Consider the following 14,469-nt stretch of genomic DNA (forward strand, 5'->3'; position numbering starts at 1 on the left):
CAACATTAACAATCTGATCTATTCAAGTGAAGCCAATCCATGCAGTGTGACAGGGGTCTCAGCACCCACCATACCATAACCCACATAATTCATTTTATTGTTTACACCTGTGCTTTTTGTGACATGTCAAAAGGCCTCACTTGATACCTACAGTTGACTGATAGAACAGAGAAGTAGAGTAACATTTTTCAGGGCAAAATAAACATTGCTGTCTTATATTCTATTTTATTTCTATTTTGTGATGTGAAATTACTACCATCAAGTGGTGTAAGACAGCAATACAGATATCATAATATTAATACTTTACACCACTTTTGAATATAATGTTATTCTTTTGTACAGAACAAATTATATTTTAAATTAAATCCAAATATTTTACACTTAGGGGACTCTGATAGTAGGTCACAAGCACGCCACATCATTAAAAACTACATTTCCCAGCATGCTTTGGAATTTACCGGTTCCTGCCGCACCAGTCACGTGACGGTCAACTATGGCTTCCTTCTCGTAGTGATGGAGGCGCATCGTTGACAACAAAACTGTAACTTTATTCATTTATTTGTCCACTAACACAAGTTGGATTTACGATGCAGAAAATCAAGTCTCTTATGGCCCGGCAGGTGAGCAAAGCAGGTCTAACAGAAACCGAGCTGCTAGCCGTTTGTTTCTACAGCTTCAGCTAGCTAGCAGGACAGCTAGCTAGCTAAGCTAACTGGCTAATTTGACAGCTCGTTCGTTTGGCTCATTAAAGGGCACATTCAGCCCGAGTAACAGCAGCTTATTTAACGACTGCATCACAAGTACGAACTTTTTACCCCACGTGAAGAAAACACACGTGTAGTGTGGCAGTTATACCCGCGGCCCGTTGTGAGAGTTTACCATTAGACCATCACAACAACAGTGGACACTGGGCGGTTAGGGAAGCTCTCAGCTTGCACTGCAATCATGTTAGTCATTGGTTCACCAATATACAACAGAGCATATCGCTTTCAGAAATCTGCCCGTCGGTTCCACTTTTTGCTGCATGCAGTAGTGTGCTGATGAATAGCAAGCTGTGTGACAACGGGAGCACTAACTTACACCTGTAAAAACCGTTAAGCTTAATTGACTTTTTGGGGCTTTTGAAATCTAACAGTTGCTCTTATTTTGACAGGGCCTGAAAAGTCCACAGGAAAGCATGGCAGACCTCAGTCCTGTAGAGAACCTGAGAATCCCGAGCAAGGTAAACTTCATGACAAAGCTGAAGCTGTAGCTCTCAGTTTTGTTGTTGTGATGCATTGGGGCGGCATGTTACAGCTAGTGACGTCTTCAAGTACTTAATAGTAAATAGCTACCTTTCCTATGTTTAACTGTTTTCAGTGTGTAGTAAGATCTGAGTAGATGAACGCTTCCTGTAAGACTTTGGTTACCAACTGAAAACAAATGCTGCTGTTCTTTAATTCTTTTAATACACAGTGAAAGTAAACATAATCTGCACATAAAATGTGTAATTGTAAATGTGCTTTTGAACTGTCGTCTTATGTACTGTACTTTTGTATATGTGGTAACTATTTTGGGCAACTTGACTGCATATTAGTTGTAGAAACAAAGTCCAATCTAACTCAGATGCAGTTATATCGATACTAGTGATACAAAATTAAATGTGTCAGGATGGTTTAGGATTTAAATCACCAGACTTATTGTATACTGTATGTGTCAGAGCTGTGAGCTTTGCCCACACTATATTACGCTGAAGTGCTTCCTGCAAATTACATCAGTTACATCACATCTACTGATTTTCTAGGGAGTAATGTAAAGAGACTGATGGCTCCCATTTATATCACTTAAGTCACACTTCACGTCAATCTTAACACCAGGAGTGAGAAATATGGTCTGCTGTAATAGTATTTTAGGGTTATTTGAAAATGCAATCAGTCATGCTTAGTCACAGTAAGAATTTGTCATTATCCACTACAAATTCAATTTGAGCAGACAGAGCGAAGCCACAGAATGGCTCTATACAGTATAGTCACTTACTAGCTTACACCTCAATGCACTGCTAGTTGCTGGCTTTGCTTTGACTTTGCCTTGTAGTGATGACCTTCCATTAATGTGGCTGTGTACAATTTGGAAGGTGACCAACTCCATTTATTCACAGTGCAGGGTGATATCAGCTAGGTTGATTCAACCAGACGTTTAATTTCTCTCCTTCTAAAGACTTGGCCTTTCAAGGGTTGACATTGGTTAGTTTGTTGTTGTGGTAGTTTGGCCTTGATGTGAGTGGACCTTTCTTTGTGGTGTGCTTTGCTGATGTACCATTTGAGTTTCTGCCCTGGTAGAAACACAGCAAAAGATAAGACTACAAGGAAGTGCTTCTCTGTCAACTCATCGATGAGAGTTGCGAAAGATGAAGCTATGCAGTTTTGACAATTTTTTTTCAAGCTGTTTTTTATTTCAAAAGTCCTGTTGTCATGAGAAAAGAAAAAGGCAGAGCAGCGTGTGTTAAACACAGTCTGTCTCCTTTGATTAGCTCATACACAACAATTTGTTTTGTCAAAGATGGGGCTTGTGCTTGGTGTTGTCACAATATACAGCAAATGCAGGCTCATGATGGATAAAAAAAGATTGAATGAGTAATATTATTTAATGATCGAATACTTTGAGGTCATCGTTTCATAATAGTGTAGACAATATACAATTCTATTGTTACAAACCTGTTATTGCAGAAAACCACCCAATGACACAGATCAAGATCAGATGAGATGAGCAGTCATTTATTCTCCAGGTGTAATTAGAGCTCAAATGAAAGCAGATGGGAGTGTCTCAGTAAAGAGTTGTTTCTTTTCATTGGATGCATGTCCCCCCCCCCCCCCCCCGGGTTTGGGATTGGTATCAGGTGATGTGGCCAAACTGGATATGCAGACATCAAACACCCTGGTTTTAGACCTGAAATATTTACCTTTGTTCATGCTGGAATTCTATTATACCTGCTATGTTTATCTTATGTGATATGAGGCAGCATAGTATAAGTAGACAGAAAAATTGGGAGAGATTTATGGACGTTGACGATTATATGCACAACCCAGCCTACCTCTCTATCACAGATGAAGTCTCCTATGTGTACTGCAAACACCTGTCTGCTGTGTGTTCAGCCAAAACACAGGGCTTATTATTTGATGATTATAACGCACTGCCTTTGTGTACTGTGCTGCAGGGCCTTTCAGGGAAATGAAATAGGACACACAAAGGCTTTGTATACACCGAATCCTACGGTCGTCTTTGATTAAAGGTGAATAATCCTCTCAAAATGCCATGGCCACTGCCATTGTGGGCAACACTGCATTACTTAACACCCTGCTCTGTGTAGGAGAGTGAAACCAAGGTGCTTGACTGCGTGTGTGTATTGTTCATTATACTTAATCTGATACTTACTGCTTGGTACCAGTCGTGTCTTTCCAACAATTTTAGCCATGATTCACATCATTAATCATCCTGCAGGCGCTGACAGAAACATCTGGCTCACTGTATTGGGGGAAGTACTGATGCAGGGGATGATGGAGAATTCATTCTGTCAAGTCATTATTTGGACTTGACTTGAAGGGTTGATGGTGTTTGAGTGATATGCAGGGAAAACAAACACTAGTTAGCCGGGCAGATTTGTGTGTGGAAAGACAAATGGAATACATAGCGCCTTTATCCAAAGCTCCCCTTTGACATACACACTGACTGACATGCTGATGTATCAAATGATGAATAATTTCCGCTTTACTTGTGTCATCACCAGAGACACCTCACTTTGGAATGCTGTAGTCATTAACAGAATCAGAATCAGAATCAGAAAGGGCTTTATTGCCAAGTACGTTGCACATACGAGGAATTTGTCATGGTGTTGTTGGAGCATGTCACACATACAAATATAAGAAGGATAAAAAGAATATAAACAATATAAGTATAAACATATACACACAGTATGTATTAATAACGATAAAATAAAATTAAATAAATAGTAAAATAAGTGGTGACATATTTTCTACAACTTTTGTCTCAGTTTCACATGATTAGATAGATTGATAGATAGATCTACCTGTTTTTTTCCCCCTGCAAATGGGTAATATGGTTTACAATGTAGTGTTACTCTACGTAGCTGCTGAGGTGGAACATTTGATTGGGCTCCTTTCACAGATGTCAGGATGGTTATATATGTGCTAGTCTCGCTTTGCCAGACCCTCCTCCAAAGCACCCTGGAGGAGAGTCTGACTAGTCCACATAGCATTCGGGGATGGGAGGAAAACATGCTCTGGTTTATTGGCATTTCTTTAAACCAATCAGAATCGTCTTGTGCGGTGCTAAGCACCGGAGAAAAGCCGCGGTGTAGCTGCAAAATAGGCTCGGAAGGAACTTGTTTTGGTGGAACGTGTACGATTAAAAGTTGTTTTAGTCGTGCAAGAGAAAACTCAGATTGGACAGATAGTCTAGCTAGCTGTCTGGATTTACCCTGCAGATATCTGAGAAAAGGTTAACCATAGTCCTCATGGATCGACCGGAGTTTAAAATGCCAACGCAAAGGAAGCCCAAGGCAACGGATGTCCGGCCTAAATGAGTGAAATCTGGCGGATTTTCCAGCAGCAACGGAGCAATCCCGGAAGTGGAACGTCAAGGATATAGACTACAGAGGTCAGACTCTTGGCTCTAGCAGCAGTTTACCCTCAGGGGAAACCATTCTCTCAAACAAAATCTGATCACCCTTGTTGACCTGCTGCTGGGTACCTGATGCCCTCTGCAAATTTACAATGAGCCAAGGACCTACATTTAATAACAGTTTGACCGTAGTCAAGATTTAAATGTGATATAATCTCAAAGATTACGATTTAAAAAAAGAAAAGAAGCATTTGATAGATAGAAAGTAAAGTGTGTCATTTAATGTGCAAAGACTAATTTGCACCAAAACCTTTTAAATAAATTACAACCTTGGCAGATGTTTATTTTTTAAAATTTTCTTTCTTTCTATTTAAATGACTCCAAATGGCTTTCACTTTGGGCTGGGCGATATGTAGAAAATCAGATGTCAGGATATTCTTTAGCAAATACCTTAATGACGAGTTGCTTTAACAAAATATCTTCACAATTAGATTTTAGCTAATCTAAACAGCTAGAACAGTCTGGTAAACTCAGAAAATTACATCACTTTACTGTGCGATATTACGATATCCAAAATCTAGCACGATATCTAGTCTCATATCACGATATTGATGTAATATTGATATATTGCCCAGCCATACTTTGACTTTGAGGTTTTTGTTCATTTTGTTAATCTCTCATGGTTCCTAAAATGGCATAAGCTGCTTTGTGGGTTCACACTAAAACAAACAAACAAACAAACATAAAAACAAACCTTTTTCCTCTTTCCAATCCTTTGTGTTCAAAGCCGCTGCTGTCCCTCTGCGAGTCAGTTTTAAGGATTTTCTTGGCAGGTTCTGGTGTGCTATATCTTTTAAACTCTTCAACCCTGCGGAGCCTTTGATGGTCTCCATCTTTACAATATCATATTGTGTGTTAAAGCAGTGCTCGAATCAACAAGATAAAAAAAAAAGCCTTCTTAGACCTTAATTATTTCACAAATGTAATTAGAGATGAAACAATTAGTGGATTAATCAAGTACTTTCAGTCATTTCAAAATTCCAAACATTTGCTTCTGAAATGTACTGCTTTTCTTTGTTTGCATCATTGCAAATTGAATATATTTTGGTTTTGGACTTTTGGTCAGTCACCTTGGGTGCTTTGGAATGGTGACATTCCTTCTCTAATTTATTGACATTTTATTATCTAAACTAGGGCTGCAACTAACGATTATTTTCATAGTTGATTAATCTGTCGATTATTTTCTCGATTAATCGATTAGTTATTTGATCTATAAAATGTCAAATCATGGTGAAAAATGTGGATCAGTGTTTCCCAAAGCCCAATATGACGTCCTTAAATGTCTTGTTTTGTCCACAACTCAAATATATTCAGTTTACTGTCACAGAGGAGAGAAGAAACTAGACAATATTCACATTTAAGAAGCTGGAATCAGAGAAATCTTACTTTTTTTTATAAAAAAAGACTCAAAGTGATTAATCGATTATCAAAATAGTTGGCGATTAATTTAATAGTTGACGACTAATCGATTAATCAATTAATCTTTGCACCTCTAATCTAAATAGTTGATTAATGTAAAAAAGTAATAGGCAGACTGATCCATGATGAAAATAATGGTTTGTTGCAGCCCTAATGTAAGTGTGATACAGGTTTAGTGAAGCTCTGAAACAAGCTGGTACATACTATGTTTGATGCTGAAAAATGTTTTTTTTTAACTTTGTTGTGGGGTTCTGTATCTTTTTTTCCTGGAGGCTTCACTTTCCCCGAGGCAAACAGTAGTTCTTCTAGATAACCTTGCTCTTAGTGCTCGAGGTACATGCAGTTACCATTTCCCACCAGCAGGGGTCACCCTCAGTCTACTCATTACAACATTTTTCTTGATAAGAATTCTCTGTTCACACAAAAAGCATTCAGTTACACAGGCTGAGTGCATCACCTGCTCAATATTGTTTAGGATGAATGTGATTGGCTGAGTGCCTTCAGTATGTAATTTCTGAAGATGGGGGGGAGGGCTAGAGCTAAGAAGAGGTTTCATAACCTTTCATTAGTTCACACAGGCTATTTTTAGGGGCAACACAGCTCACTTTGACACTTCATGTGTTATGGCCTTAAAGTGACCCACTCGGGTTTGTTTGTGAGATAAGCTTTTGTCTTATCTCCAAGGGCCTGCCTATGCACTCATATGTAACAGAACAGCTGCATTATATCACAGATACAGGGAACCCTTGCTCTTGGCTCAGTGATAGACAGTGGAGAATGACTGTTAAGGTAAAATAATTGCATACGTCCAAGTAATAATCCAATAGTGTTACTTGTTAACCCAGCAGCAGTGCTGTAGCCTGGATATTGCTGTTAGCTGTGATTGTGTCCTAATGTCCCAGAGGACAACTGTGCTATACCCTTGTGTACCAGATGAGAATATACACAGTTTGGTACGCATAAATATTCAACGCTGATTACAATGAGGAGGTTTGATTTGTTCATCCAATGAATGATTGCATAGTGGCCCTTCTCTCAGTCCCCTAACCCATATGGATTTACCACGATCCTCAATTTGTTGATTCAGTCTTTTGTTGTATCCGGCTCCCGTGTTGTTGAGCACTTTTTTTGTCCTGCACTTGATTATCCGTATTTAATCAGCACTCCAGACGGATATCCACTTTGACTCTTTGATAAAGATTGGGGGGGTGGAGAAAGAGAGAGGTAGGTAGCCTCTCAAGGAGTCGTTCACTTAAAGATGTTTAGAGTTTTGGACGTCACTGCGAGTTTCGTACGTCACTGCAGGTGGGAGAGAGAGGGAAAAGAAAGACAGTGACACAGGGGAGGTGAATTGCTGTAACCACACTGGAGTGGCTTCATATTGTCTTTTGTTTCACACATTCCTCTCTTTCTTTTCGCTTTAACTTTTGCTACCAATGAGTCATCCACCTCATTCCTCGCCCTCCCCTTTTCGCTTTCCTTCTCATTTGAGTTGATTTCCCACCCACTCTTTTGATGGCAGAGCGTGATCTGCTACCTCTACCCCTCCTTCCCAATCTCACACAACTCACCCACACATTTCCCCCGGGGCCTTTGCTCACTCCTTTACCTGATTCGCGCACACACACACACACACACACACACACACACACACACACACACACACACACACACACACACACACACACACACACACACACACAGACACACCACAGGCACGGACACACAGGCACACATTTAAATTCTTTATTACCATTTTTCTCTGCCCAATTGCCTTGTATAACATTTATATATGGTATATAAAAGGGTTTCTGTTTGTGTAATTTAATTAGATTGGTCTATATTTATATTTGACTGTGAACATTAAAATGACTCGCCGCAGCATTCTCATATAAATGTCACTCAGCAAGACACTCTCACCCATGAAAGCAGATTAAGTTACATGGCTGACACACTCCATCACCTTGCTGCATGCTTCTTGCTGATAGTAGCTGGGAAAATATTTGTGGTTAGGCAGGTGTGCAACAAGGTTTTCTTGATCAGTGTCTGCTATCTCATGAAGTCTATATGAAATGATGTGTGCAGATCTTTCATAAAGATTTCTATATTTTATTTGATGATTGAGTAAGAATGCATATAGGGGGCCTATAGATGACATTTATCCTTTAATCCCACATCCATCCTGGTTCAACTCCTTCCCAAGCCTGCGGTCTAATTTTAGTACCATTGTGCTTTAATGTGCTGTTAGACTCTGATGGTCAGCTGGTTGGAGACTAATGTTCCCCTGAGGATGAATCCTAATTACTTTGTGGATCCTCTGGCTTTTCCTCTAGCACCGCCATGAGGTTCACTTTGAGTAAAATGTCTCAAAAACATGCTAAGATGGTGAACATTGCAAACATTGTAACTTGCTTAATATCGTCATGTTAGCATACTGACGTTTCACCTCAAAGCATCGCTGTGTCTTAAGTACAGCCTCACAGAATGGCTAGCATGGCTGTAGACGCTGTAATGGGATTTGGACACTTCTAAAACATCATCATTTTGCGTCATCACTGACAGGTGTACAGTTGCACATCGGTAATATTTGCATTTTTAAAAATGGGATGCCTTGCCATGGACACTACTCTGTCATTCCATTGTTGGAATATACAAGGACATGAAGAAGAGCATACATTTCACACTCAATTCAACACATTTCTAGCCTGACAAGCCAGACCCACATCAAGATGTTGAGTCTGGGAACTCACCATTGACAGGGCTCAATCCGAGGGGCGGGATAAACGGTTGTCTTTCAAATTCCCTCTGCACGCAATAGGATAGCGCTACAACCAGGCAGAGCAATGAAGAAGGTAGCGAAGCTAGTTGATAAATTAAACTTTTGCCGTATCCGGTCGGCAAAACTCCGAACACATCTTCCTTTTTTAAGAATGATTTCAGTGCCGTTCTTTGTTTTTTTTCTCAAAGAAAAGCTTAACTCCAAGTCTTCCAGAAGACCGCTGTTCCCAGCAGCAGCAGCCATAAGCCCGCCCACCGACTCTATACACGATGTGATTGGCCTGACTAGAGTTTGGTTTTTCCAGCTCGCAAGCCTGCCGCTAGGGTGCGTCTAGATTTCTGGTCTAACACATTTCAATTCGAAGGCACAAATAAAATTTTGGAGGGTAAATACAGTGCACTGTATAGTAAATTAGGAGTGACTTGGGACACAGCCTTAGTCTTGTTCTAGTTTTTATTTTTGTATAATGCCAACACAGTCAGCACACAACTTTTTTTTTTTTTTTTTTACGTGACGATATCTCAGCTCCTTGGGAAAGCGGGTTTAAAACCCTTCATCTAAAAGACTCACTGCAGCAATAAGCCTCAATGGATGCACAGCATGTTAATCAATAAGCCTCTGATGTTTCACAGAGATGCTCTGGAGGGGGAATCCCTGTTGTATTTTTTTGGTCATTCCTTTCTTCTTCCTCTCAAGGCTCTCTGACATCCCCCATGACAGCTGTCCAATGAAACAAGCTGCAATCTTCTCCCAAACTCTGCGATTAACGTTTTTCTTAATTCCCCCCCACTGCACACCTTCTCTTTCCCTCTCCTTGCCTCTTGTTCTCTACCTCCTCATCACCTCATCTTTATTCTGTCTTCTCTTCCGTTTGTCCTTCACCCTTACTGCTGGTGTCCTTGAATTCCTATGTACCCATTGTTACTCTAATCCTATCTCCATTCCCTCTCTTGTTATTTCCCTCTCTTATTTTTCCCCTTTATTGCCCTATTTCTCTGTTTTGATGTATTTTTCTTGATGTTTATATTCAAGATTTAGTTTGTTGTTTTCATTACTTAGTAAATGATGTAATTCTCTGTTTTGGACCCGTTTCTGTTTGTGTCCCAGGGTGTCTGTAACTTTATAAAGTTACTTCAAGGACATCTTTTTAACGCTCTCTTTTTTTCTCACTGTCAGGAGGAGTTGCGGGAGCTAAGGGAGCAGCCCATCGACCCCCAGGCTGAGCAGGAGATCATCGACAGCATCGAGGAGGTCTACTTCTCTAACGACTCCTTCGACATGGTGCAGCACGAACTGGAGGTCAGATACACTCTGTTTGAATGAGCACCACTCACTTGTAAAATAATGACAAGACCCGCCAAGTTCCCACGCTCCCTCCATAAAACAATAATTCCATCAAACCCAACACATTTCAGTAATTCTGATAAAAGCAATATTGCATTTCCAATGTGAATGCATACTGTTCCCTGCGCTTTGAACCTCATCTGACTGGCAGAGGTAAAGCTCTTTTTCACCTTAGCTGCTGTTTCCTACCCTTCTGCTCCGCCACATGCCTACCATTGACGTCCAGATTGATGGATTGCATCCGCTCAACAGAGGAAGGGTGTGAAATCTCATTAGATTTATCTTGGTATTGCTACACCATCTGAAATGAGACTCTCAGTCAAGGGGAAAGTAATTACCTATCATCCTTTTGGGCCATGGATTTGTAATATCTTCTTTCCTAAGCAAAGCTTGTTTGCTGTTTACTAAATAACACCCCTCTACCTACTTGACTAATCTTACTTATGATCTGGCAAAGTGTATTTATTGAGCAAATTCTTTTTGTTTGTTTTTTTGAATCGAGGACGAGCTACAGATATCCTCAGTGAAACCAGCTTAAGCTTTTTTAAATGCAGAGTGAGATATCTTTGAAAAATGAAGATGCTCAGGATAAGAGAAATCCCTGCTATGGCCCTAGAGCCCTAGAACTCGGATACTTCTGTAGTTCTACTTTGAATATTTTCCTGTCTGACACGCTCCTAGCAGGGACTTTTACTATGCTGAAGAGTAGAATCATTTGGAAGTAAGAAGGTCTTACTGATGCGGTGTGTCTGCAAAAAACTCAGGGGGCTTTCACCTGTGTACTGTAGGCGGATGTATTGTAAACGAACAAATTCGGAACAATAAGGTAGTATGTTTGTATATGTGTGATTTTAGAAACTACCACCTGAGCTGAACCTGCAGGAGCTGGAGGAGTATAGAGACAAGCTGAAAAGACAACAGGCAGCAGTAAGTATCTCCCTTGCACACACACACGCAGGCACGCACAAACAAAAAAATAAAAAAAAATAAATCCAAACTCATCGTCCACATACAGTACATAATTTTCCTGAGCTTTCAACTGTATTGCACAGCTTTCATTTCCATGGAGTGTGCTCAGTTGTCATGGAATGGATCTGTTGACATGTGAGCTGTAATCATTTTTAACTTTTAGGGCTTCTTGTTCGTGTTGGCAGGAACGTTTATTCATTAATGTACTTGTGGGCCAAAACTCTACCTGCTGATCAAGGGCCTTTTCACACCTCCAGTATAAGGCCGAACCAAGGTTCACGTTTTTGTTACGTAGTATACATTTGATCTGGTTAGTTTTGGTTTCACATTGTAATTATGCAAGCACTCTATACATGTATAGAACTATACATGACTAGGTCCTGTCGTCATCACCTACTGTACATGAGCTGCATCTCCCTGTACTTGCAATTGATTGGTTTATGTATGGACTCTCCCATCCTTTCCATCTCCCAAGATTGAAAAGTGTCAGACTTTTTTTAAGTGTTTTTCCACCTTTTGGTCTTCTCCTCTCCCAATGCGCTGCCGCGGCTAATTACATTTTTTTTGCTTTGTTTTTCGGTTTCTAACAATAACCTGCCAGATCTTCTTGTAATTGGTCCCAAAGTCCGAACCATCAAACAAAAGGCTTGCCTTGCTCAAGAGCACCTTGGCTTGAGAGTTATTATTAGAAATAGTTTGCAGTATTTCTTAAGGCTGTGCACAAGATGTGCACCAGTGGCAAGCTCATATCGCCTCAGATCCTTTAGTAACTAAAAGTTACTTTAAAAAAAAAAAAGGTTTTTACTGGGAGCAAAGCTAGATGAAAACTTGAGGTTTTAAAGTTCATTCCTGACCTTGGAAACAGCAGTTGATTTAAACATTCTCACCTCACCATTCAGTAGCTTTTCAGCAAAAAGACAGTAATGTAAACTGATTAAAATCGTACACACTTACACTGCAGAGTGATGATTACCTGAAATCCTGTTTTCATTTAGATAAAAGCTTAGCGTTTCTGTGTTTGCCCCATTATCTCATAGCAATTTATCTCCGGCTACAATTTGTGTGACGCCCCAAAGATTCCGTCTGCCTTCCTGACAACTTCTTGTGTCCCACCCCAGTCAACAGCGTGTGTGTGAGGCTCGACAGGAACATTAACAGCCCTAAACACCATGATTTGTTTTTGTTGATTGATGGCCCTTTAAGCCAAAAAGTACCTCCACCGAATAGCCATAGTTTGTGCTTTGTGCCTGAACTCTTATTACGGACTCGTATGACGTCAGCGACTGCGTTTTTCTCCTGTGGCCACAGCAGGACCATTTACATAGTAGCTATCATTCTGAGGTTAGTCAGGTGTTCGCAGTTTCAGACTGGAGAGCTGGCCTGTCAACAAAATCTATTTATAGAAACACGTGGTGGAGAAAGCAGCTCTTTTCCCCTCTGCACCCTCAATGCTCACAGTCTATTGCCGTTTTCGCCGCTTATCCTCCTTCCTGACAAGCTTATTTACTTTCCCCACACACTTTTTGTCTCCTTTGCTCCCTCAGCTCTACTTTTGTTTTTGTTGTACTTGGCCACATCTATTCCCTCCAAGCCTCCTCTTATCCCTCTTTTTCATACATGCCACTCTTCCCCCCCACCTCCCCTCGTTTGCCGCTTTTGGCAGTTGCCCACAGAGCTGTTTGCATTGTTGAGACAACGCTCTAGACTTTGTGGCCTGTGGCGTGGTGAGACCTACAAGTTAGTAAAGCCCTAGGTATATGTGAGAGTACACAAAAGTACTCTCACACATACGTCTCTCTCTCTGGCAAGCACCTCATTGGAATAGCCATGGTAATTGGTTCAATGTGCTGTCGGGCAGAAAATCCACAGCTATGTTTCTCAGCAACCTCGTCAATACAAACCTGCAATCGTGAGCCTAAATAAGCATCCCTCTACCTGGTTGTCTGCCTCAATGCCCTGAAGATTTTTTAAAATATCTTCAGTGTATACCTTCTTTTATTTGTTTATGTTTGTTTTTTCAAGCTACATTTGTCTTTCTTTCTGACATCTTGCAGTTGTACATTTTAAATTAAACAGATCTATTACCTTGAGAAAGAGACTATACCTGTAGAACATTACGTACACATAGTGTAAAGTATACACAAATAGTATACACATGCAGCAGCTGTAAGTATATGTACACATATACTTACATTAGATGAAAGGCCAAGAAAACCCATAGCAAAACAATAGAAACATTTCTCTCGGGTCTCACTATCCCACTGATTATTCAGACAGTTTCAGAATAATTACCAGAAGATGGAGATTACACCTGTTGCCATTTATGATTTATGGCAATGGCTTTTATTCTGCAGTTAATCATTTTAACATATACTGTAACTATCACCCCCGTCCCTCCTAAACACAATAGATGGGAAGTTGGTATCCGTAAACATGAAGTCAAAATAAGTTTGTTAAAAATATTTGTTGATTTGTATCAGCAAAGCAACAGTGTTACCGTCACAAGGAGCAGGTGTGATTGATTTTATTCTTTGATTTGGTTCAATATGGGGAGTTCTAGGGCTTGAATTCCAGTAAAACAAGTGTTATTTTATTGCAAATAAGATACGGGAGAAAGTTTAAAATTTGCCGGTAGAGCATGGCTTGAAGGGGCTGCTGAATTATCATTTTTCACTTTTTTTTTTTAATTTAGAATTCATTTGACAATGTCCTGCAAAAAAATCCTTCACACATATTTTGAAATGCCGTTATTGTATTTTAAAGTCATTCATGTGGATGATGGATGATGTGTACGTGTTGCGATTCCCTAAAGTAGTGCCGATCTACTGCTGCTACGGATGGAAAGAACATCTCAGTAGGTGGACAATTTATGTGTGTATTCATACTGGACACGTTCTGACTCCCCTGCACGCACGCACGCACACACGCACACATGCACGCAGGCATGCCTACGCACACACGCAGGCATGCCTATGCAGGCTTGTAGTTGTCAGTGTGTGAAATAGAGCATAGCCTTCTGAAGAAGTGATAATAGTGCTTTCAGATTCTCACTATGGGGCTGTTGTGTGACGGCCTTTCATCCTGGTAGAGGACGATGCTATAAAGCGGCGTGACGTAGACGTGTGCGCTTGTGTTTGCACTGTGGGGTCGGGGGAGGGGGGGCTTGAGTGCGTGAGAAGAAAAGTGAGAAAGATACAGTACTGTACCATATGTATCGCATGTCCTTTTTCTCTGTTTGTCACTCTTTCTTCACTCCTGCTGAGGAGGTGCGGATGAGCTGG

The 14,469-nt window shown here is 40.5% G+C and overlaps 1 protein-coding gene across 2 annotated transcripts in view; it reads left to right on the forward strand.

Moving 5' to 3' along the window:
• The first annotated feature begins 472 nt into the window (after nt 1-472).
• Nucleotides 473-14,469, forward strand: part of vps50 (VPS50 EARP/GARPII complex subunit) — a 110,622-nt gene continuing 96,625 nt past the window's right edge. For both annotated transcript variants that reach the window (XM_031322998.2, XM_031322999.2), the window contains exons 1-4: nt 473-620; nt 1,154-1,222; nt 10,052-10,174; nt 11,075-11,146. In XM_031322998.2, the coding sequence (XP_031178858.1) occupies nt 588-620; nt 1,154-1,222; nt 10,052-10,174; nt 11,075-11,146 (297 nt within the window). In that variant the 5' untranslated portion in view covers nt 473-587. The remainder of the gene's footprint in view (nt 621-1,153; nt 1,223-10,051; nt 10,175-11,074; nt 11,147-14,469) is intronic.

This window comes from Sander lucioperca, chromosome 16 (genome assembly GCF_008315115.2).
Source record: "Sander lucioperca isolate FBNREF2018 chromosome 16, SLUC_FBN_1.2, whole genome shotgun sequence".
Taxonomy (NCBI): Eukaryota; Metazoa; Chordata; class Actinopteri; order Perciformes; family Percidae; genus Sander; species Sander lucioperca.